Below are 25,805 nucleotides of genomic sequence, written 5' to 3'. Positions count from 1 at the left end.
TCCTCTCCAGCCGCAGTGCCGCCTCGGTGCGGGCTCAGGCACCTCTGTGACCACACACGTACCGGCTCCTGCTCCGCAGCCACCCTGCAGGCTTGGGAGAGAGGTTATTCCTCTCCCTCGGCAGCCCAAGCACAAGAATTAAAGCGAAACTCGGTCCCCAGCAGTTACAGACCTGAGGGAGCCGCCATTTCTGTCAGCGACGGCGCACGGGCCAAGGCTGGTGGGTTGAATGGTGGCCGTTTAGCGAAGTCCCTCGCACCGCGCAGGCCCGCACCACGCCATCGCCCCTGCCTGGCGGCCTATCCCCTGCCCCTCCTTGGGGCCGCACAACCCCACAGCTCCGGGCCGGGCAGCACCGCCCCAGCCCCGCTGAAGCGGCTCCGCCTAGACGGCGCTGGGGCGCGCTACGGCCGCGTGCCGGGCGGGCTCAGTGACGACACGGACGGGCGGCTGCGCCGCGTCTTGCCGGGCACTCGGTACCGAGCCGAACCGAGCCGAGCCGTGGAGCCATGTTCCACCTGTGGAAGGCCGTTCTCGCGGAGAGCCTCCTGGGTAGGTGGTGGCGGTATCGCCCGACGAGGATGGGGCAGGAGTCTGTGAGGGGCCGCGGCCGGCGGAGAGGCGGTCAGCGGCAGCATGCTTCATCCCCGCCTGGGAGCCCTGGGGTGTCTAATGGGAACGGCCGGCGGCTGTAGCGGAGCAGCCCCGCAGTGTGTCGTGCAGGTTACCGTTCGCGGGTGTTGTTGGTGGTGGAAAGTCCCTCCGCTGATTATGAGCGGAGGCTGGTCACTGATGAGTGTTCTCCTTCGGGTTCTTTTTTTTCCTTCTGCCTGCTGGGATGCCTTTTGTCCTGGGATCAGCCGAGGGTTTACGCGCGCCCTCAGCTAGGTGTGTGTGCGGGTACGCGCACAGCCCGTGCGGCGCTTTGCGGTGCTGCCCGGGCAAGGCGCGATGTGGCGCGGGGCGCTCGGACCGGCGCTCTCGGAGCATCCCCTGCGCAGCGCTGGACCCTGGCGAAGGTGTTTTCAGGAGAGAGCTGCGCAGCGGGTTACTGCACGAATTCGTTTAGCCACCGACCGGTGCTCGAGGAGCCCTGAGGCTGTGGGTGGACTCCTCGTTTAGCCAGCGTTGTTCCCTCTGAACGCTAACCCTCTGAGCACTCCTGCGCTGTGGATCGAAGCAGGAGCTACTGTCAGAGTGGACTACTAGAGTTTTCTGCTCATCGTTCTCTTTTCCTGGGAAAATGCGTTCGTTTAACTTGAAATAGCCACTTTCTGTGAAGAAATACTTGCTGTTATTAATTGTACTACTTTCTAATACATGTGATATTCTGCATTTGGAAGTATAAACCAGTATGCCCTTAAGGACTCTCCAGAATAGGCTGTTGAAAATGACATTTTTCTCTTTTTCCCTTCTCTTTTTGTTTTTAGGCTATATTTCTTGGTCTCTTTACCATGCCCTGCCACCAATGATTTATTACTTCCCCCTTCAGACACTGGCACTCACAGGTCTGGAAAGTTTTGCTGTTGCCTTCTTTTCTCCAGTATTCTTGATAATTGGCCCTTTTTGGAGGTGGGCTAACAATAAGTACATCCTAGCCCTTCTGAGACTCGCTACGGTTGGTAAGTATGCTCTGTAGTGAGTTATAGATTACATGCTGGTATCAAGGAATAAGAATAAACATTTAAAATTGCCTCAAAAGTCACATGATTCTGAAAAGAGATACCAATAAGTTTTGTTCTCCCAAACTCATGCTTTTCTTTTTGTCTCATGCTTTTAGATATGGTCAGAGGAATATTGTTTGCAGCCATTGGTCTTTGGACCAATGCGGTACTAGTTTTTGGAGCAGTACTGCATGATTAAAGACAAATCTCATTTCAGTTTTATTGCTAGAAGCTTTCAAATTAGTACAAGTCATGCCCAATAGGAAAATGTTTTTGGTAATGCAGAGATTGGCAGAACAGGGTTGTTGTTTTTTTTTATAGCTGTGCTGTTCCAGTAACAATGGGTAGGGATGAGGTGTTACAGAACAGCTTGGGGCTATTATAAAAGTAATCTGCTCTGTGTGGAATGTTTCTGAGTCAGTTATTTTTACAGGTTTCATATATACATATATACACACATACACTATGTAGCATATTGATGAGGTTGTGGGCTCATCCTAGATGTGACTCTCATATTGATAATTTCATGGGAAGAAGATTTGATCTTAAATTCAAGATAAAACTGCCCCACTACCTATCCCACATGCTCCTCCATAAACCAAGACTTGCTGGGATTCCCTCTTTGGTCTTTAGCTAACTGGAACAAGCCTTAGCTCTTGTTGATGTTCTGAAATTTTGTTGGGAGAAGGTTTGGCAGCTACAGCCACATTCAGAAGCAAGTTATTGCGAACGAGTTTGCAACACCTGGCAGAACTCAGAGGAGACAAGGGTCTCCATCCTGCGTAGAGGGAAAATACTGCTGCTAAGTGGTGTGTTTTGGAAACAGTGGTGCCTGGCTCCTCATTTATCAGTATGAGATTATACTCAGGGAATCACTTTCCATATAAATGTCCTCTTCTACTGTTACAAGACAGAACAGGATCATCTTATTTACTTATTTCCTTGCAATTTTTTTTTTTCAGAATTCGTCTTCTTTTTCTCTTAAAAGATGCTAGAACTGAACAGTTTCTTGGTGTCATCAGTGTAGCTAGAGCATAGTCTTACCGTGTTCGTTTCTTTTTCTACTTTTCACATCATACCTATCCTATTTTTTTTAATTTTGTTTTTAGTAAGCTTTTCAGTGAGCAGCATTTTCAGCTTCCTGCACTTGTGGTCACTGTATTTTCTACATCTGATAATTTAGAAACTAGTAGTGAGTGTAAGCATTTCAAATTGCACTCTGCTTTTCTTCAGATAACCACAGTAACGCAAAATTTACCATGATTATTTAAGATTAGTCCTTCAGATCATAGAATCACAGAATAGTTAGGGTTGGAAAGGACCTTAACATCACCTAGTTCCAGCCCCCCTGCCATGGGCAGGGACACCTCACACTAAACCGTGTCACCCAAGGCTCTGTCCAACCTGGCCTTGAACACTGCCAGGGGTGGAGCATTCACAGCCTCCTTGGGCAACCCATTCCAGTGCCTCACCACCCTTACAGTAAAAAATTTCTTCCTTATATCCAATCTAAACTTCCCCTGTTAAAGTTTAAACCCATCACCCCTTGTTCTATCGCTACAGTCCCTGATGAAGAGTGCCTCTCTGGCATCCCTATAGGCCCCCTTCAGATACTGGAAGGCTGCTCTGAGGTCTCCACACAGCCTCCTCTTCTCCAGGCTGAACAGCCCCGACTTTCTCAGCCTGTCTTCATACGGGAGGTGCTCCAGTCCCCTGATCATCCTCCTGGTCCTCCTTTGGACTTGTTCCAGCATATCCATGTCCTTTTTATATTGAGGACACCAGAACTGAACACAATACTCCAAGCGCACACTGAAGCCGGCTCATGTTCATTTTCTCATCGACCAACACCCCCAGGTCCTTCTCCGCAGGGCTGCTCTGAATCTGTTCTCCACCCAACCTGTAGCTCTGCCTGGAATTGCTGTGTTTACCAGTTCATATTACCAGAAGAGGTGGAAATGGCTTAAATGTGTCTAATTTTTGTTCTGCTAAGTAAAAAGCAGTGACAGGTCTATAGTGCTTTATAAACTGTTGGTTTATAAGCCTGTTTGCTTTCGCTGCTTTGCAAGCTTCTGAAGATACTAACTACAGACAAAAAGCTAGAACCTTCAGGAGTGATCTGGAGAAAGGATGTGTTAATGGATGTGGCCACAGAGGGACTCGGAGCATGGGGAGACTTGAAGTTGTACACATCCTCAGCGTGGGCAAACCTGAGCATTGCTGTATGCAGATATGATCTCCCCTTCATTCCTGCCTGAACAGGAACTGTTCCCTCAGTGATTCATATCACCCTGATGTTTCCCTCTCCTAAGCACTCTTAATATTGTCCACCCCTTGGCAAGTCTACACTGTATTCTTTCCCAGGTGCTTGCTCTGCATACTCCTTACCTGTTGCCCTGCAGTGAGCATTAGCATTTGAGGAAGATGTAAGAGCATCTTCCTCACTCTTTGTCTCCATCAAGGAGTTTAGCCAATGGTAACTCACTTTATGCTTGCCTCCCTACTGCAGGTTCTCAAGTTATCTAGGTTATTTCTGTCCTATTGTGCTGTGCTGCTGTTTCACCTGTTCCTCAGTTCTTACTTCTTCCTTTCCTTCTTCGTACCTAGAGACCTCTTCTTTCTTTCTTTCTTTCTCCTTTTGCCTTTTTTTTTTTTTTTATATCCTTCTCAGGCAGGCCACAGCCTTCCTCTGGGGTTTGTTGAGCAGAGTCATGTAGAACGATCTACCCTGTGAATGCTCCACCCCATTCCACTGGAAATATTCAGTCTTCAATTTCACAATCAAAAACTCTGGAAATTATTCATGCTTTGCTAAACTTGAATATTTAGAGAATTGGGTTTTTTGCTTTTGATGGAAAATACTCTTCCCTTATTGGTCATATTATTTTTGTCTTTTCAGAAAGCTTTATTTTCTCTGAAACTTTTGGTTTAATTTTTGTATCCTTTCATGCTACTTGGTTTCATGTTCTGCTTAAAAAAAAACCCAGACCAAAACCAGCAATGAGCTACCCTAGTGGTGGTGTCTTCCGACAACAGTAAATCTGTTTGCTCGGATAGATATATTTACATTCCGGGTGTATGTGTTCAGCAACAAAAGGTGTGTCTGCTGTAAGCAGGCAAACCCACAGTAGTTTTAATCTAGCTAGCGCAAGTGATGAAAGGTGTGAAGAGGCAGAGCTGCAGATTTCAGCCCAGTTCAGTGACAGACGTCTGTGTGCATTGTGCATGCAGCCCTCTGCTAAAGTCCATACAAGCTTATCTTCACATTAATTTTACCATCTTTGCCCTAAACTTTGCATCTTTTACTCTGAGCAGAATAAGCAAATAGACAATTGGAGGATTCCTAGCATGCAGTGTCAGAATCAGCAGCATTATGTCTGGCCTTTCTTGTTTAATGTCTCTTCAAGTTTGACTCTTACTCACTTAGCAAATGGCTGGTAGGAAAACAGCATTGCTTCTTCTGCTGTTTGTCACTGGTCCAGGGACAGAATTTGCCACAATGATGTTATGAAAATGTGTGACCCATAGTAAGTTGAATTTGAAACCTGCTGGCAGAGTTTAGAACTGCTGATAAAAGGTGAGGTCACTGTGTCCTGCGAAGTGGCGGAGATGTGTGTGCAGTCTTGTTGAGTGACCGGGAGAGTGACCGTTTCCAGTAAGAAGATGACACAGGCGGTTAATGGCAGCTCTTGAGACCAGAGAAAGCCTTGTTCACATCTGCTAAGGCAATTGCTTACTAATCCTTGTGCAATGTATGGTAACTGCTCCTTTCTAAAAAGGATATGGCTTGTGCTATAGCACACTTACATAACTCAAAAGCAGTAAACGTAAATGCACTGTTGCATTTTGGCTTTTGAATTATGTAAGTGCACTGCTCAGGAATATCTGTATGCTTAGATATTTTATCCATATATCCTATTTATGGAATTAATGACCATACGTACTTAAATTAAGGCAATTGCTGCAGTTTTAGGTAATTGCTTCATGTTATTTTTTTTTCCTGAAAATGGTAATTGCTATAGTGTCACATATACCCAGTTTCTATCTATACCTGCATTCCTTTGGTTTGTTTAAAAATGTGTAGTGCCATGTGTTTTCAGATGAATGGTTTAGCCATCCAAATTGCAGACAAGATTGAACTAATACCCAGGAAATCCTTATTACCTGATTTTTGCTGCCCATTAAAGCAATCTCTATGTGTGTGTTTGTTTGTAGGAAGCTTAGCATCATACCAGGCACCAAATGCTCCAATTAGACTAGTCATCTTGGCTGCAGGTGTTTCCTCCTCATTGCTGGTTCAAACAGTAACATGGTGGTCAGGAAACAGTTTACAAAGGTATTTTATTATACTGATGGGATTGTAGCAGACATTGCTTTATATTAAAAGGTGGTTGGTTCTTTTTGAAGAGGTTGTTTTGCTTTGTTTTTTCTCAAGTGCATCACTGTTGCTAAAACTGATTGTTACAGGTTCATCAGGATATGGGGCTTCATGCTAGGCAAAATAATGCTCCTTGTTCTTCGCATCTGGTATACATCACTAAACCCGGTGTGGAGCTCACAAGCTGCCAATACTGTCATAATGGCAATTGGTTTTATAGCAGCAGTGGAGCGAATTTATTCAGGTGAGTGTATTGCAGCAAATATGGCAGTTATGAAAACGTCTTAAGGTATACGTATCTATGTGCCACTGGGTTTTGATACTTTGGGGTTTTTTATCCCCAGTACAGTCTAGTTTTAGACCTAATGCATGAGCACTGCAGACTTTGGAAACCATGGCAGAATTTGCTATCACAGTTCATACAAGCTGTAGTAAGTTGTGTTGGAACTGACAGCTAATCGCAGTATCAATATTGTGACAGTCGTGCAAACAACAGTGTAGTCTAGACCAGTAAAACCAGAATGGGTTATCCTCATTCCAGCATGAAACATCTGTGGTATTTCTGTATTTTCTTAATTCTGTCTGCTCTTTGTGTTTCTCTGCCAGTGCCCATCCTTTGACAGGGAAGGGAGGCAGGACAAAGCCAGGGAACAGCTGATGTGGCAAAATAAACCGAAAGCATTGGAAGAGTGGACACGTTGTCCTAGTCAAAATATGACTGAGCTCTTGGAGCATCTGGACAGAGTCCACAGCAGTGGGGGCTGGCATAGGCTAAGCACACTTGAAAACTGTGAAGATAGTATTGCCAAGCAAGACAGCGAAGTTGGGTTGCTTAGTTAAGGCAGCTCATGTTAAATCCTCAGGAGTTCCTTTCTTCTCAGTATAACCTAAATGAATTAATTGAAAGATAAGACCTTACCTGTGTGTAAGTGGGCATAAATTGGCATAATGTGTACTGTTTGTAGACTTGCTGACCTAAGTAAAGCCTGAGCATTCATCACAATTTAGAAAGGGAATCTGCTGCAGGAGAGTAGGAAGGGAATCTGTCTTCCTAGGTGGCAAAGGAATATGTCTATGCAATTACAGGTACTTTCTCCTGAGATGAGAGAGGATCTAAAGTGAGTGGAAAACGGAGAAGGAAGGGGGTTTAATTCTGTCTTCTTTGGAAGTGTCAGGTTTTGTTCGTGTCAGAGTTTAGAATTTCAGAGAACAGAATCCTCTGAACAAATTCTAGTAACTTTTCTGCTGACTGTCAAAGCCAATTTAATGATTTAAATTCCAGCAGTATGAAGAATAATCATATGGACAGGTTGCCGTTTTTGTACACTTAAGGTGAGGAGCTTTCTCTTACAAACCTAGGAATGTTATTGGAGATTTTGTTGTCTTACCAATTTCCATGAATGATCAGATAAGCTAGCTTCGTGTCTGAGCCAGTAATTTAATCTGGTAATTTTGTGATCTTGGGTATTTCTTTTCCTCAGTTACCCTTTCTAATAGGATTTGACAGTTTGCTCAGCTATATTCTATTCTTATTCTAGATGGAGACAAGAGGAAACAAGAAGCAAAGAAAACTGGTAATGCAGTTAGAGAGACAGTTTCCCACCCTCGTTGGCTGTTGTCAGGGATTGCTTTTGGCAGTCTCATGTTCCTCACCCTGTGGATATTTGGGGAGGTCTCATTAATTTCTAGATGGGCAGTAAGTGGACATCCACATGCAGGTCCAGATCCTAATCCATATGGGTAAGTGGGTTTTTATTATTATTTAAACAAAATAGTAATCAAAAGCCAATGCTGTAGTAGGTGATAAATTGAAACTCATCTAAGAACATACAGAGAGTAAAATGGTACAAAGTACCTTGCACAGAGGATTTATAGATTCATTCTTGCCTTCAGATACCTCTGAGCATTGTGTCTATACCAGTAAATCTTAAAATTTTCTAAGACAGAATTATTTTTATTTCAGTAATAAAAAACCTTCATTTGCCACACTGCAGAGCAATTTTTAAATTAAGACTGAGGTTCAAGGACTTATGAATGAAGTGCATCTGTAATATGCAGTAAATGAATCTGGTAGTTGATTTCAGAGAGGAGATGGTAGGAAATAGTGTTTGTCAGAGATATATGCAGGTAACAAAAAGGGAGCTGTGCAATATTAAAACACATACTTCTCTAGAAGTTTTGGTTAGTAAGAATTTAGTGTTAATGCTGTGTGTTGCTCATCTAGGTTTCAAAATCTAGAAAGAGACTAGCTTAGTTATTCTGAGTCAACTACATGTAGAGGCAGGCAAGGTAGTTACTCATTTGCAGTTAGTACACATAAGAGCTACCTAAGATTGATAGTGATGTTAGGTACTGTGGGATTCCCTATGTGATGTGAAGAAAATACTTCTCTTTGAGTAGATTCCTCTCATTTTCTCCGAGTTCTCATTGCTTTTTATATTCAGTGTTTTGGTGTAGTGTTTCTGCTGCTGAACCTAGCTCATTTCTACGTTATGATAAACTGCCATTATTTTGGATTGATGTTTATGTCCAATAAAAGGGATAAAATGTAGCAGGGTGTGAAATGAAGATTATTTTTTGATCAAATTGAGCTCTACTTCAAATAAAAAATATTATAAAATATTACCAAGCAACCTTGTCTACATGTTTAGAAGTTTCTTTTTCAATGCCAGGTGTTCATAGAATTATATTAATGTATGATTCCCCTTTCTTTATCATTTTATTAGAGGTACAGTTCTGTTGGGCCTGGCTCATGGGCTGATGCTTTCATTTTGGAGCTGGTCTTCTGCCACCAGTTTTGCTTGGTTTCTTGTAGGTAAGTGCAAAGCCTGAGCAGAACTTTTGTTTCTATTACCTTATTCCCTTTACTCAAGCCCTCTGACCCTACACCACTTCTCAGAAAAATCAATTGCTAATCAAAGCATCTATTTCTCTGTCGCTGTCTATGCACATGTCTAACCAGCTAACTAACGGTGAAATGTCCAGGCCATTGCAGAGCATTGCTGTTCTCTTCAGAAGCCCCTGTTGAGGTTCTTTACCCATGAGTAGCATCTTAGTTCTTTCTGTCTGCATTCTGTATGGCTTCATCTAGGGTTATGGGGTTAAGATGACACAAGCCTCTCTGTTCTGCAGGCGACACAATAACTTGTAATTTAATGAGCAGTTCACCTGGAGGCAAACTCACCTCCTGTCTCCTTAGTTGCCAACATCTCCAGGCAGTAAAATCTTATGAACATCAAAGCAGTTCTGCTGGAGCAAAGTGTTTGTGAATAAGTCTGCATACAGTAGGTCTTGGGTAGTCAGAAGAGAGATTCAAGTCCTGGATCTGGACAACCATTTTCATAAGGATGGTATAGCTATGCTGTGGAGCAAGTTATGCATAGAGCAAGTAGGGGAAGATGGAAATAATTCTGCTCTTGAACTGTGAGGGGCGGTGTGTTTTGCACATGTCAGAATGGATGGATGCAGCCTGGTTTAATTTGTAGGCTCATCTGCATGAAATCTAGTGGTATAAATACTATTTAAAAAACATAAATCCGCTTCTTTTTTGTCCTGAGCTAATTGTTTGTAGGTGTTTATATCAAGAAGACAGAACAGTACTTCATACAAATGTTTCATAATAAACTGGGACATATCAAAATACAGGGACCAAAGGAAATGATGAATTATGTTTTACTTCTTTCTTATTCGCCTTTTCTTTTGGAGCACTTAAGAGCTGCAAAAAACAAGAGGCTGTCTTTGAGTATTGGGAATAACTGTCCTAGTGATGCAGTTCTCATGGCTGCAAAGCACAGTAATATTTCCCAGACTCTCTTAGACAGAATGTGAAAAAGATAATATACCTGATGGACTTACTTTATTATTTTCTATCCCTTCACAGGTTTAGCATCTTCAGCTGGTCTTCTTTATTTACACACCTGGAGTGCTGCTGTTGCAGGCAACATTCTTGCTGTCTTTACTATGTGCGTGTGGCCTCAACTGGCTGGCCACTTTGCTAGCTGTCTGCACCCTGGGAAAGCCATGACTACTGCTATGTTTGCCTACGTTCTTGAATTATTCTTTTGTGTATGGTGTACAGCTTATAAATTTGTACCTGGAGGAATTTATGCTAGAGAAAGCTCCCATCTTCTTTTAGGTATATTTATGACAATGAACAAATACAAATATACTTGCTTTAGCCTCAACCAGATGTTTAAAATGAACCTAGTGTATAAACAGTCTTTCAAATGCTCAGCTGCTGTCTGATTTACTATGGTAAGAGTTTCTATGAGAAAACTAATCTACTTGTTTCTTTACTGTTAGAAATAGTATAAAATGTGGACAGAAAATGGAATTCAGTTGAGGGAAAATGACAAAGTGAAACAAAGCCTGATAACTCAGTACGCAGCTGAGGAACAGATCTCTTAATCAGTCACCCTAAAAATGTAGCTGCAATCCAGGGTGTGAATGCACCTACATGCCTAAGGTAGCTGTATGGTACCTCAGGTAACAATCTAGTTTCTGGAAACTCAGGGGTTTGTGAAGGCTGTGTTACTGGGACTATAATATAATGTCATAATTTAAGCACAGCCAGTAACTCAGCACTATGCAGCTGCTCACTCACTCCCTGTCTTCTTCCTCCCCCTGCTCCCAGCGGGATAGGGAGGAGAATCGAAAGAATGTTACTCCCACGAGTTGAGATAAAAACAGTCCAGTAACCGATGTATAACACAAACCACTGCTGCTGCCACCAATAACAATGATAAGGGAAATAACAAGGGAAGAGAATACAGCCACTCACCACCTGCTGACCGATACCCAGCCCGACCCAAGCAGCAATCCGGGCCTTCTGGGTAGCTGCCCCCAGTTTACATCCTGGGCATGATGTGCTGTGGTATGGAATACCTCTTTGGCTAGCCCAGGTCAGTTGTCCTGTCTCTGATTCCTCCTGGCTTCCCATATTCCTCCTCACTGGCAGAGCATGAGACACTGAAGTCCTTGATCAGAGTAAGCATTACTTAGCAGCAACTAAAACCACTGGTGTGTTATCAGCATTGTTCTCAAACTAAAGCAGAAAACACAGCACTACACCAGCTACTAGGAAGGAAAAAAATAACTCTTACAGCTGAAATCAGGACATGTAACTCAGTGCGTTATTTAGCCCTGCTCTGAGAAGCGAAGTGCAGCATCCTCCCAATGCAGCTAGTCTGCATTTGAGACCTGAGCTTCATTTCCATGCAGCTTTACCTTGTGCTTTGTGGACACACCAGCACGTTTGGAAGAATGTCAGTAAGCTGCAGTGTCACAAATATGCAAAAAGGAGAGAAAGAAAATAAATTGTCAGGTATTTGTCAGTGAGGAAGAACTGAGGTGAGCAAATGCAAAGGTTTTAGCAAAATGATCCCTCGAAGGGATCTCACCTTGAAGTTTGGGAGGTGGAAATGAAACCGACCCTTTGTGGTTTGTTTCCACAACTGGGTTTTTTTTTTTTGTTTTGTTTGTTTGTTTGTATTTTAATAGGAACTAATGTGTTTCACTGGCATATTTCACTAATTACATTTAACAGTGCCAAATACTGTCCAGGGCCAAGTTTGTGAGCCTATGACACGTTTTAAAATGTGGCACATTATCCTGTATTTTGTTTGAAAAGGATTACTGACTGCTGTGCTTGGCTTGTTGCTCCACATCTCTTTGCAACCACCTTCTGTCACTCCAGTTTCTCACTCTCCATGTGTTTCATACATCACAGCAATCACATGCAGGGTTTCAGTTTGTTATGTTTTGAGGAGAGTTCCCTTACATTTATTGCAGTTTTATTTGTTTTGCAGGCACTCTGGGGGGCTGTAGAAACAGTTGTCTCACTCCATTTAACTTTGTGTTGAAGCTGTACGAAGAAAGCATGTGGTAGAGGAGTGTGAAATGCTTTCTTGATTAATACCTTGTCAAAAGAATAGCTGTTACGTGAAATCCCTTTCTGACACTTCCTTTCACAGACACACTTGTGATTAATTCACCTGTCATGATCACTAGATAGTAACACAGAGATGGCACTTTGGTAAGATGAAAACTGTGAACTAAACCCATCTCAGCTGATGGCACCACATGAGCTTATATTGCATCTGAGAATGCAGTTTCTGTCTTTCTGAAGCCACCCATTGTTTATCAAAGATTTGCAGATTATACCATGAGATTGTGTATTTGTTGCTGCACTTCTACTCTTGCAGCTTGGTGTTCTGGCAAACTGCTTGTTTTCTTCTGGTTTCTTTCAGGTGCAAGTGCTATTTCTTGCTTTCTCCTCCTGTCCAATATCCTGGCTTTCTCTTGCCGCAGTTTGGGTAGGGAACTGCTCCAGGAAAAGTGGCAATGAAAGTAAGATTATTATATTCAACATTTCTGTGCTGCTTCACTGTGATGTAACATAATTTGGAGGGGTCAGATCCCTGCTCTTCCAGCAACTTTAATGGCTGGAATCAGTGTCCCTTTGAGAAAGGATTGGCGTGTGCCACCTTCTTCATTGCACTAGACCCAGCTTCCTGGTTTGCAGGCTTTCACTACAGCTCATGTAACAAGTAAGGGCAATAAGGAAATACTGAGTAATGGTTATTTCATCTTCAGCTATAGCTCTGAAAAAAACACAACTTCTATAGATAATTAAGTATTCCACAAAGATATCTGGGACGTATACCTTCTCCAGCAGAGCTCTTATCCAATTCATTATGCTCCCACATTTTCTGTGGAGCTAATTGGATTCTTTAGCTCATAAAGGATGGGAAAAGAGCTTGTACTGTTAGTCTGAGCTACCTTTTCAATTAAAAGATACCATCAAAGTCCCTTGCAACAGGTAATGCACTGAAATCACTTACTAGCTTTTGTAATGTATCTGTAGCTGTGTTTAATTGTCTATTCTTAAAAAGCACAGCTGCTTCTGTTGGCTCTGGAGCACAACAATAGAAGATGCTGCCATGTCAAATTGGCCTCCCAGCCTGCTGCAGCCTGCTTAGCGCTGTTTTAGATCAAACTGTTGAGCAATTATTGTTGTGGTTCCGATTTAAAAATTATTATTTGTTTCTTTGTGACAGAGCAGTTCATTTGAAAAGATAACAGACACCTACAATCAACAATATATTTTCTTCATCAAGCTGTTATTTTAAGGTTCTGTAATGTGTAGGTGTAATTTAATTGCTCTTGTCCAGGTTAATTCCAGTAAACTTTGAAAGCACTGGGCTGAGCTGGGAGTTGTAGCTGTCAGTAGGGGCCTGGAAGCATTTTAGTATGATCTATCTACCATGTTCTAGCCTTTCTGACATAATACCCCAGAACTGTACTGCAGATCAGTCTTTGCTTGAGAGTGCTGGGTAAGTGTGCTTGACGTTCTGTGGAAGCTGGTGTTAGGATACACAAAGGTAGGGAGGTCTGCTGAAAGAGTCTCTGCTTTGCCCCAGATGAAAGGATTTAAATGTTTTTGTTTTTATTGTTCTGTCAATTGGTATGTGAATGGAAGAAGGGAAAACATGGCTTTAAACAGATATTTCACCAACAGAAGAAACATAATGTGCAGTAGTGGGACCCAGCCTTAGTAGCAGCTTATTTTGGGGGGCAAAAAAGTGAATAACCCCAAACAATGTAATTTTGAAGTTAATTATTTTTGTGTGAAACAGGTGTTCAGTAACATTTAAAATCATCGTTTAGCTTTGATTTCTTACTCCAATACTACTACTTTGAAATATTTTTTGGAAATACTTATCATTAGTGGCATGTTTAATGTCACTGCCTCATTTTGCTGGAAGCAGTGCTCATGTCAACAAGTACAACAATGTAAATTAAACATCTTTGAAGTGCTGCAGGCATAGTTGAGGTGAATGTTGTGACAATGATAAGTAGAATCTCTCTCAGTCTCATATTGCCTTCGTTATTGCACTGGATGTGGCATTTATCTGCATTTGTGCATTGAATTGTCTTTGTTGTTGGAGTCATGAACTTGAATATAATGCAACAGCTGGAAGTTTAGAAGTGGGTCACTTATGGCACATTTTTAATACGTTAAAGCTCTATGACAAAACTGATGACTTCTATTTTTACAGGGTTTATAATGTTATGTATTGGGATAGACTTTCTAACAGTACCCAAGAAAGATCTCAGCTCTATCTTTGAAGTGAAAAGCAGCCAAAAGCCACTATTCAGAAAGAGTAAAACCTTTATTAAAATATGTGAGTATGATTTTATTTCCTTTCTTCCATGAATCTTAAATTGATTTATTACATGTGTATACAAAAGATAAGAATGACTTTTCAGCCCACTCGGTATATTGACTTTGAAGTAGATGGAAAGGAAAAAATTGGTAACCATTAAGGCATGCTATAACCCTACAAAGATCAGGTTACTCATCATTATAATGTATTCTACAGTAGGTATCATTTTTACATAAATATTCCAAGGAGTTTTGGTATATTTTATCTGCTCATCCTGGTATGTTTTGAAGAATATAATTATATCTGCACACAAAGAGATACTCTGCACACATAGGGATACTCTTAAGTACGCTATTTTGGAATGGTATTATTACTGGCATATGTGGAAATGTAAATATATACATTTCCCATTCTATGAGTAATACACCTTAGAATGACAGTGCAATAATAATGTTATTTTCTCTTGGTTTAAAAGTAGCTTTTCTGTGTTTTTGCTGTTTCCAGTATTGTGGCTGTTTGTTGGTGTTGGTTTGCTAGGATTGGGTCTGCGTTATAAAACTTACCAGAAGAAGCTGGGCCAAGGGGTGAGTCATGTGTTTGTGAAAATGGCAAATTTTAAATATACAGTAAAATCTGCATGTGATATGTTAGGTGCTGAAGAAGTTTGTATACCAGTGTCCGAGTATTCAACAAAACTAAAGCAGAAATGAAGATGTAAAAAGTGTAGTTTTTAAATTCATGTTGAGCACAGAAATGCCTGGGCCTCTGGAGGTTCATAGTGCTGCTAAGAAAGAAAAAAATACTCTGAAAACCAGAGATTCTTGCTGCATATTCAATTTGAATGTTACTTTTATAAATGAGTTTATGTGAATTATATTCAAAACTTGACCATACTGTTAGCAGCCTGATCTTATATCAGGGAAGTTTGAACAGATAACCTTCTGAGGTTCCTTCCAGCTGAAGGAATTCTATGCTTCTATATTTATATGCGTAACTCTGAATTTAACTTCTCTGAAAAGATGTCAGACTTAGATTAGCCTTAGACTACTTATGGAACTTGGATAAAGATAGGAAGATTCCAGATTTTTTATCTAATATAAATGAGGTATTGCAATGATAGTGACAATTGCTTAATGACCACAAAGTTTAGTCCAAGTGTGTTGCTTGCCTATTCAGTAATTTAAATTTAAAATTAGAGCTGATTTGATCAGATATAACTTAACTTGTTTCCATTCTATGATTTAATTCATTACCAGAATAAAATTGGATTTTTGATGCAGTTGGTTGCAATTATGAATTAGACTTCTTTTTTTCTTTTGATGGCAATTTAGAAATAGCATTTTGAAACTTGCTCTTGACATGTATTCCTGTGGGTAATGTTTCTGTTAGGTAAGTCACTGGTGATGAATGGAGGAAAAGGTGCAGAAAAGGTGATGAGAGCTAAGTAGAAATTGTGTGTGTGTGGATGCACCTGTCTGCACATACATATTCATATATATGCACACAGACATACAATTGGCTTTCTTCCTGGAACTCATTTGGGTTTGTAGTACCTTTATAATGTGGAAAAAAACCCAGGTAGTTCCTCTTAAAAAGATGAAAAGATTGGTATTCTCTTTCATGTTCATTTATTACTGTTAGTTGCACAAATTAATTTTTACTCTTGTTAGAGCAGTTTTTTCGCAAAATACCTGTTTTTTGTATTTCTAACAGCTTTATTTGGAAAATATATTGGTTAAAACATCCCTTCTTGTGTGTATTTTAGGGCATGATGTAGCTGATGTTGCTGACTGCAAAGGTATAATACATTAAAGTCAAACTGCACTTGACTTCTTTTCCATTTTATTTTTTGAGGTTCCCAAAAGAGACTTCTCTGCTATGATCTGGCCTTTTAGATTTGCATATAACAATGAAGGATGGTCTAATTTGGAAGGATCAGCTGATCTGCTTAATCAGACAGGTAACCTTTTTTCTTCCATTTCATGTCTATATGAGAGTGTTCATCTGAAGAGGCAGAAGCAAGAACACCTGCCGGGTAACTGGGTCTGTTCTTGCGTTATCTCAAGAATCTGTCTAGTTTCTTCCTTCTGAGCTATTCCAGTACAATCACTTCTGTTAAAAAAAATCTGTTTGGAAAGGTGATAAATTTTTAAATTGTACTTTAAATAGGTTTCTGGTTGGAGGAAATACTTTGTTATTTATTTGGATTTTTTCTTATATTGCTGATGAGTTACTTGTCTATAGAGAAATTATTTGCATAAATGAATAATGAGAAGTGTCCTTTTAGATAAAATTTAATGTTTGAGAACTTCTCTGTGTTTGGTTTTCGGTTTGTTTTTTTCTGATGTGAAGCATTATATAATTCCTAAAGGGTCTGAAATTAGTATGCCCTAAATAAGGTACATTAATGCATTCAGAGTTAAGCTGGAGATTCTTAAACAATTTGTTCACTAAAGTAGATTAACTGATTTTGAGAACCACAGAGAAAAGAGTGGCTAACTTCAGAGTACGGGTTATTTTTAAAGGTGTGGTGGTGTGCATTCATTGGGCTCATCTTCTCTCTGTTGGCTTGGAATAGTAAAGATGCAACATGTAATGGCTTGTGTCTGCCCTGAAGGAAACTAACATCAACCCCATTCAGTGGTTTCAGACATTGTTTCTGTGGCCAACATGTATGCATGCTAATGATGTAGAAGCAGAAGGCCACGTAGCTCTTGCTGTATCCTCCAGCTAAAATATAAGGGAACCTCTCTTGTTCCCCTGACACAAAACCACACCTCAGCATGTAAACAGGGAGGAGCCACAGTGTCCTGAGAAAGCGAAGTGGCTGCAGATGGCAAACAGTTCTCTAGAGCTGAGAACCCTTCTGTTACCCTGCTAGCGGGCTGATGGCAGGTTGCTATGGGTTGACTAACTGGTTTGGCAGCAGACCCTGCTCCCTCTTCACAGGACCTTTTGGAGCAGGATAGGATTTGGTAGATGAAGGTAAGTGCAGATGTGCTGTGTAGTGCTTGTTCATCAAGTTGAAAGCAGTAGACTTGCTATGGGGCTGGTAATCTGTTTGCGCACATGATGTCTAATGCTTTTGAAATGGTCTGCACTAGGTATGTGTAGGCCAGCTGTGCTGTGCATCTGGTCATGCACCAGGGAGGACCTGTGGCAACCACTCATTAAGTGTTGTTCAGTCAGGGGCTGTGTGGCTTACAGTGACCAAATGTTTGGGCACAACTTTGTTGCCAGCATTAAGATTTGCCCTGATTGACTCCTGGAGGGCTTGTGCCTAACCCTGTGTAATCGAAAGGGAAATAACAACATTATGTAGTCATTTATAAATCACATTTATAGATCACAGTTATAACTTAGAAATATTTTCTTTTTTCTTCCCCATTTTAGGTGCTGATTTTATCACTATTATAGAGAGTGATGCCTCCAAACCATTCATTGGGAACAATGATCCAACAATGTGGCTGGGAGAAAGGCTAGGATTTTACACAGACTTTGGTCCAAGCACAAGAGATCACACTTGGGGGTGAGTCATCTTTACATGCACAGTGACACAAAATAACTGTAAATACACAAACCAATACTAACTCCACCAAAACATGGACAAAGAATAATTAGAATGATAATCACCATAATCACTTGTTGGAGCTTGTCTTTAAGAACAATCTTTGATTCCTTAGCATTACAATGCAATGCAATGCAATGATCAGGTTTTGGTGCCTGCATCTGTAAGCTACTTTGGCTTTGGTGATGTAGAGAATGGCATCCTGCTCCTTAATGTACAGATTTGGAAGTTTGGCATTTGAAGTACTGTATCTGATTCCCTTTTCTCATTATTCTGTTTTGTGCTATGAGAACTTTAGATTTCAGACTTAAAAATGTGATAGCAGTTGGAAAATCTAACTGCAACCTGAAGTTATTAGAAATTTTGAATTCATTAAACCCACCTTGGGCTGTATAGTGGGAAATGGGCATATAAGTGCACATATCTATTTGACCAGTATTTTTGTGTCTGATTTTACTTTAATGCTTGACCAACTACCAGTTGCGTATCTTTGTAGTCTGGAAAATAGCAGCTTATGAAGTGGGTTTTTTTTAGGTGGATATGCAGGTATCTGTGGCAGATGGAACTTCCTAGTGCTGATGTACCGCTATTGAAATTTTTCTGTATGTGAGAGGAATTTAGTAACTTTCCTCTTCCAGAGCCTGTGTCTTTTAAGTGGTGCAGAATGGGCTTGTGAGCAACAACAAAGTAACTGTTTCCTTCTTCTCATGTAGGATTATGGCGCTGTCACGGTATCCAATTGTAAAATCTACCCATCACCTCCTTCCGTCTCCAGAGGGAGAGATTGCACCCGCCATCTCCATGACTGTCAACTTCACAGGGAAACTGGTTGATTTTGTTGTCGCCCACTTTGGAAATGAAGAGTGAGTATTTTATTTGCTGTTACATGTCATGCAAAATCGTGCAACATAATGGTCATTTGTGAGCTTCTGCAATTTCTTTTGGACCCTTCAGTATCTGCTGCTGTAATACTGATTCTAACAAGGCATACTGGAGGAAATACTGTGGTACAGCTATTGGTTTAAATTTTGAAGCGTTTTTTAAAAGGCACAGTTGTGTCATGGAAAACTCAGCTGAGCCTAATATCTGAGTTACTAGAGAGAAAAAGATGTAGTTATGCAAAACCACGAGAAACAGGGCTACAGATACATCTAAGTGCAGGATAGCATCCTTCTGACTTCTTGCATGTGGAATAGATTTATTATGTACCACAGTGAGTGCACATAGATAGCATTAATGGCCAACTGATGTTTATTAAAATAGAAAGTAACAATTCTGAAATTCTGAATTCTCCAAGAAAGGACAGTGTTGAAACAGCAACAAAAATAGCCATTCAGTGTCCTTCTGACTATATGAAACTTGAAATAAGAAATCTGATCTCTGGGTTCTTAAAGGAAGAATTATACCAGTAACTAAAATATAGGATGGGAAAGATTGAGGTATATATTTTAGTTCTTTACTTTAAAACAGTATCTTGATAACTTGTGTGTAATGAATATTATTAATAAGTGGTAGCTTTGTAGTGCTCCATGTAGCTGTTTCTGTTCTATCTGCTGCAATATCTAATATGTTTGTGGTTATGTAGTAAGATTTGGGCTTTTCAAAATATTTATTATAATTCACGAAGAAGCAAATTTATGGATTGGATGCAGAATATAATATACAAAGCTGTTATTCAGAAAGCAATAGAGTTCTCATTATCCCATACTGAGCTTCCCTATTTTCTTTACATGCGTAGAAGCTGTGCTCCGAGCATACAAATCATTTGTAGTTTTCCCTTTTATTAAACACATATAGTTGTCAGAAACTACTCCCAGTCTGAACACAAGAAAGGAATTTTCTGTGCCTCACACAGATGGTTAGGCTTGCCTCTCTTAGAAACTCTTTGTCAAAGTAGGAGAAAATAGCAGTGTATTCCCCCTTCACAGTGAGATGAGATAAAGATGAAGGAGAAAATAGGAGGAGACGCCTGGGAAATGAGTACAAATTCAATTTTGTTTTGAGGTGAATGAATTTGTAATTAAATGGCACACATAATTGGTTGTTTTTCATCTTTTTTCATCTGCTGCTTTGGATGACATAAACTATAGAATATTGGATAAGTAGGGATTTCTTTTAACACTGTTTTTAAAACATGGGAATATAACAATGTCTCGTGTCATTTAAAAGAACCTGTCTTCTGCAGAAGTGTAATTCTGGAAAGAGCAGCTAGTTCACCTGGCAACTTCACATATACCAGGCTTCTATTCCAGTGGTTTGGGGTTTTCATCTCCTGTTTGTGTGCTCTTTCTTCTTAATGCATTTACTTCAGTCAGAAGTACTGCTATTTAGAAAGTGTAGCGGCATTGAAGTTCTTGTCCCCTTTTAGGATTACAGATTCCAAAATCAGTTCCCTATCTCACTGGTATTTGGCCCAGTCTAGCAAAATACAGAGGAGACCATGCTTTATACAACTGAAGTTATTAACATGAAGAATCACAGGAGAAACCCCTTACATTATTTTATGACAAATCTGAAGGACAGGGTATGGGATCCAATGCAGTATTTTAACAGGCTTCACTTATGCTATCTGGTCATATTGGAGCTGTTGTGTAAATCTGGTTAAAGAGTACCTGCCAAATGTTGTTAAGTAGTGTTATGGGATGACATAGATTTTAAGTCACATTTCATAAACTACGTGACCCAGACATTAAGACTATATTTATCATATGTCCATCTTGTTAGCATGTGAGCTCTTTGTTACTCACCACACTGTGCTAGCACAACTGAATTTCAAGTGCAGGCAGAGATAGCCTCAGATAACTGAAACGCTTACATTCACATTTCCGAGTGATGAGATCAGTATTAAAAACAAAACAGTAAGAGAAAAAGTTGTTCCTGTGGTGGTTAGAAAGAGAACCCTAATTACATCTACCACGACCATGTGGCTTTTATTGAACACAGTGATCATTTTGAATCACTGAGCTTTTGTAAACTTGCATGCTCTCTAATACTGAGCAATAAAAAGGGTACCAGATTTGTTTGTGGTTCACTATGTTATAACACAAAGATTCTGAGCTAAAATATATATATGTTCAAGTCTTTCCCATTTCTTTCAGGGAGGACTTAGACAGGAAACTCCAGGCTATAGCTGTTTCAAATATATTGAAGACTAGCTCTAAGCAAGTAGTTTTTCTAGGATACATCACTTCAGCTCCTGGATCCAGAGATTATACTGAATTAATAGAAAATGGAAATGTCCAGGTAAGGCAAAAATACTGATTCTTTTAGCAGTTGGAGATAATTCAGTATTTCAAACTGGTAACTTAGGAATAGACATAAAATACATGCACATTTTCAAACACTGTCTTCAGCTGCTTCACGGTATGTTACAGAGAAGGTGAAGTTACACAGTGAAAGAACAAGAAGCACTGGACAGCAGTTGCCAGAAGAGAAATGCCAGTTGGATAGCAGAACACCAAAAATAATGGATCACAATTATTTAGGGTTGTTAAACAGTAGTGCCTAGAGAAGTTGTGAAATCTCCATCCTTGGAGATACTCAAAAGTTGGTTGCATAAGACCCTGAGCAACCTGCTTGAAGTTACTTTGAGCATGGGATTGGGAGTGGGTGACCTCCAGACATCCCTTCCAACCTCTAATTCTGTGATTCTTTTGTTTTAAAACCAAGTTCTGCAGTTTGGCTTTCTGTCAGGAGATGTCAAAAAGCTGTCTGATTTGTGTCCAACAGTGGGGTTTCTTCTTTCTACCTTATTTCAATATTTAAAGCAAAACATTTTTTCTGCAGCATGTTTATACATTGGTTTGTTAGTGATTCAAATGCTACCCTTGAGGAAAGCTTACCTTATTTGTTTGACTTTTTTTTACCCTTTTCACTTGTAGGATATTGACAGTACAGATCATGACAGATGGTGTAGCTATATTATGTATCGAGGAGTAATAAGGTATGTTAAAGTGGATCATTTATTCACTGATTTTAATTATTTTAATGACTGTCAATTTTACACCCTTCTGTAGGTAACTGTGGAAAAGTCTTGCATCCCTAAACAATGGTGTATGGGCAGTGAGGTATATCATAAAGAAATGTGGAACATCAATCTCAGGATGGATGATTGTATTTCTGAGTATAATTTACAAAGACAGTATTACAGGTTTCATCCTTCTGTGTCAAAAGCCTTCAGATCTAATCTGCTTTGCTAACATAAAACTACTTTTTTTCCAAAGCTCTGTCTTTGCAGTATCATTCTAAAATGTGAAGGCTAAGCCCTAATCTGTGTGTGACACAGAAGATACGATTTTTGAACTATGATTGTAGGGTTTCTTGAAGCAAAATGCTGATCTAATACAGACAAGCTTTATGCTGGGAATTAGCGGAAACTTTAAGCCCATATTGAAGCACTTTCTTCTGCTGGGACCTATGAACTCCATGACTTTTTATATCAGATTGCTTCTAAATCATTCCCTTAGTGTTGTATGAACCAGAATGGAATTCAGGTTAAACTGTGCAAGTTCTGCGGTGTTCACAGGAGTAAACCGAGTAAACTAGACATCTGTCTTACGTAGCACTACTTAAGTAACAAAGGTTTGGTTTGGTTTTTTTTAAAGGCAACAAAACCCCCTTTTGCAGTCTAATTTTTCTCATTGTTCATTCCATTGCTGCTTGAGTTCCTTTCTTGAATTTCAAAATCTCTTAAGTGAAAAAAGCTGGTGTGCTTCTGCCAGGATGCATAAACTAAAACTATTAATTTTAAAAATAAGTTTATATGTGTTAAACTTTTTCTGTTGTCACTTAAGTTTTCTTGGTTTTTCTTGGTTTTTCTACTTACAGCACTGTGTTATGGTGCTTGTGTTTATATAGCACACTAAGTTTTTTGAAGTGAGGTTTACAGAAATGGAAAGTTATGTTGATAGCTTAAATAGTAACTCTTGAGAAAAAGAGACATGAATTAAGAATGCGATGAAACTGCCTTGAGTTATTTCTTCAAACTAACTCTTTTGGTATCTGATAGGTTGGGCTATGCCCGCATATCTCATGCTGGTTTAAGTGATTCAGAAGTCCAGATGGCCAAATTTAGGATCCCAGATCACTTGGATAGCTATGTTGACAATGACAGAATCGTCACTGATCCTAGCCAAGTTCCTGAGGACATCCATTTCAATCCTAGGTCAGTGTATCTCATAGTAAATTAATATGTGACATCTTGTAACTTATAGTGGGAGGCACTGATCAGTACCAAACTAAGCAGAAGATTAGGAGGCAAGAACTTCTGATATATAATTCAATTTTTTCTACTGACTTGGCCTATGCCTTGGGAAAATCAGCCTACTGTGTTGTAGCATAAATTGAAGGTAATGTTTATTTCACCCAGGTGATTAATTTGTGAGACTGTTTGACAGGGATGTTTGCCAAGTGAAGTGGTGACTCATTTTATAGATGATGAGAGATCCATGTTTCTCAGCAGTTTTGAGGACTGGGGTCTTTATGTACTGTTACTTCGAACACAAAATACAATATATACGTTAAATACTCTTGGCATAAGCATTTAAAAACATACTGTATAACTGGAGTTATGAAAATTAAGGAGGCAGTATGTTGCATATGTAAAGAAGAAAAAGGGTTAGATTTTTATATTTAAAGTTATTTATTTCTAGAATGGTGTCACTTTTCCACTGACACTGCATAAGGAACAGAAATACAGAGAAAGGTGTTTATTCTACACTGAATGTCAGTGAAAGAATTATGAAGTCCGAAATAAATGTTGTCGCAGAGAGACAATTTCCAGCAATGCTGTATTTACTACTTCTAACATGCCTAATACAGGATATTTCTTCTCTACACCTAACAGTTGAGCTTACGTACTTTTTATCATTGGCTTCCTGTCTAACCAGGAGTTTGCCCAGTCTTTTCCACATGATGAAACTTGCCTGAATTTAGCATTCACATTCAGATTTCTTCTCAGCTGATTTCAGCACAGAATATTTTTCTTGTCCTTATTTTTTACGTGTGCCTGTAAGCAGAAGATTTATACCCTTTAGGAATTTGGATACTCTGGGGAGTTAAATTATACCTCCACTGAATTCAGTAGAAAAACTGACTTCAAATAGCATGAGGTTTAACTAGATAAATGCACCACACCTTTATCAGCTGGAGTTCCAATTATAGAGTGTCTATGGCATTAATCCCATCAGTGTAATTAAATGTCTCCATTATACTCAAAGACCTCTTGTTAGATAGCATGAGTGCATCGTGATTTATATGTAAGTAGGGTTGTGGCCTGTTTCTGAGATAAGCTATCTAGAACAGTCAGAGGAGTGATAATTATACTATAGGAAGTGTATGATTTAGTTGCATGGGTTAAATCATGTTGTAATGGTTTTGCTTTGTTGAATATTTTTTGTAGGTTTGGATCTTATAAAGATGGACATAATTATGAACATATTCATCACTTTCATATGAGCACTCCTAAATATTTTAAACAGATAAATTAGAATGAGAAAGTAATAGATCACTGGGACCAATAAAAAAGGTTTGTTGTTTGAAACTGAATTGGCAGCCAAAAAGACCACATTGTTAAGGATGAGCAACTCCCATGCCGTATAATACTGTGAATGTCTGTGTAATAGTTGGTGACTCTTTAATGATCTGTCATTGCCATGAGAGAGGGAAGACGCATGCATTTTGATAAACAGATGTCTACCTGGGCCAGATACCTGCTTTGTATTCAGCAAAGCAAGGGTGAGAACTTGCATTGTCAGTAACTTCTGCTTTTATGAAGGTATCCTATATTGTGCTGTTTCAGAGCTGAATGTATCTATCCAATTTTCTTTAGGGTCCAGGTGTAACCCCTTTCCTGGGAGCTCATTGGAAGAACCATGAGCGAGGAATTTCAGCTGACTTCCATGCTTTTGTGATAACTGAGGCAAAGCAAAATAATGTGGTAGTGTGGGTAACCTGTCAGTATGTGCTGCGCTTTGTAGTCTGCTGCTACTGCAGTAATAAGCTTGGCCTTAGTTTTTGCCAAAACAGGAGTGGGGCTAGTGTGGTTTTTAATTGGGAGATGTGCAATTCCTATGTGTTTGAAGTGTGTGCATTTTTTACTTACTGAAACAGTGTTTACATCTGCTGCTATTCCACATTTTACTCTTAAATTAATCTTATTAGAACAACTATTGGAGAAAAGGTGATGACTTTTCCAGACTTCCATTTTTTTTTTAACAGGGCATTAGACACTGCAATGCTTTTACAAAGGGAAGAGTAAAGTACCTCCGAATAGTTATTGTTATGAGACTCAGAAGAACGCACTGCAGGAGAGTTAAAAGCAAGCATGCTCAACGTGAGAAGGTTTCTGAGAAGAAAGTTGATTGTATTTTTTTTTATATATACAAATAAATAAAACAAAATGGCATTGTCCTTTGCTAGCACTATGCTTTAGTGGGATTATATAGAAGTGGGGCTTTTTTATGACCTAGGCAGTGAGTTACCTGCTATGTAACAAACATGACACACTGTTAAGAAGTGTTTTCTGGGGGTCTTTTGGCAATGTCTTTTATATCCTTCAGGATATGTGCGGAGCTTCCCTTACGCAAAGAGAAGATCTTCAGTGTTGTCCAAAGGAAGTTTCATGCTCGTGAGAAACATGTCAGATGATTTATGTAAATGACCCTCTCATTGGAAACCACATTTGTGATGCTGGTATTTAGTACTGTGTGTCTTTGCAGTAATACCTAAACAGTCTGTAACTGAAAGGAACAGGACACGTTGCAGGAAAGAGGATGGGTTTTTTTCTCCCTCTAATTCTTCACCATGTGCTTTTGAGAACAGCTTGAGCATACTTAATTTTATTGTTTCTCTATGTAAGCAAATACAGGATGTGCTTTTACCCAGGGTTTCTTGTTCTATGAAGTCAGGTAACTGCTGCCATCACCAAGCTTGTCCCTTTATCCTGGTCACCCATCATTTTGCTTCCTTGTTTTTAGAACTGTGTTTCTGAGAGTTGAACGCTTCACTGATCTTTGTGGGCAGAACAT

The 25,805-nt window shown here is 39.8% G+C and overlaps 1 protein-coding gene across 3 annotated transcripts; it reads left to right on the top strand.

Moving 5' to 3' along the window:
- The first annotated feature begins 482 nt into the window (after positions 1-482).
- Positions 483-25,183, top strand: CWH43 (cell wall biogenesis 43 C-terminal homolog). Of its 3 annotated transcripts, none has more exons than XM_061352727.1 (17): positions 483-552; positions 1,431-1,622; positions 5,880-6,000; positions 6,132-6,286; positions 7,581-7,782; positions 8,769-8,857; positions 9,923-10,177; positions 14,103-14,228; positions 14,715-14,794; positions 16,065-16,170; positions 17,604-17,739; positions 18,492-18,641; positions 20,877-21,021; positions 21,660-21,721; positions 22,787-22,942; positions 24,179-24,304; positions 24,997-25,183. In XM_061352727.1, exons 1-16 carry the CDS (start codon positions 510-512, stop codon positions 24,264-24,266), a joined length of 2,106 nt encoding a protein of 701 aa, XP_061208711.1. In that variant the 5' UTR covers positions 483-509; the 3' UTR covers positions 24,267-24,304; positions 24,997-25,183. The 3 variants fall into 3 exon arrangements, with proteins under 3 accessions (XP_061208711.1, XP_061208701.1, XP_061208719.1); XM_061352717.1 differs by having other exon boundaries at positions 24,179-24,311; positions 25,005-25,183; XM_061352735.1 differs by lacking the exons at positions 483-552; positions 5,880-6,000 and having other exon boundaries at positions 1,484-1,622; positions 24,179-24,311; positions 25,005-25,183.
- The last annotated feature ends 622 nt before the right edge of the window (positions 25,184-25,805 follow it).

This window comes from Neopsephotus bourkii, unplaced genomic scaffold, assembly GCF_033783945.1.
Source record: "Neopsephotus bourkii isolate Nb327-2 ecotype Australia unplaced genomic scaffold, CSIRO-AGI_Nbou_v1 NB_54, whole genome shotgun sequence".
Taxonomy (NCBI): Eukaryota; Metazoa; Chordata; class Aves; order Psittaciformes; family Psittacidae; genus Neopsephotus; species Neopsephotus bourkii.
Note: the sequence above shows the minus strand (reverse complement) of the source record. Positions and strands in the feature narration are given on the sequence as shown.

Bases quoted from the DNA above. Each gene is read 5' to 3' on its own strand.
- CWH43 (XM_061352727.1), top strand. From the start codon at position 510: ATGTTCCACCTGTGGAAGGCCGTTCTCGCGGAGAGCCTCCTGG. The intron at 553-1,430 runs GTAGGTGGTGGC...TTTTGTTTTTAG, and splicing joins TCTCGCGGAGAGCCTCCTGG to GCTATATTTCTTGGTCTCTT. The intron at 17,740-18,491 runs GTGAGTCATCTT...CTTCTCATGTAG, and splicing joins ACAAGAGATCACACTTGGGG to GATTATGGCGCTGTCACGGT.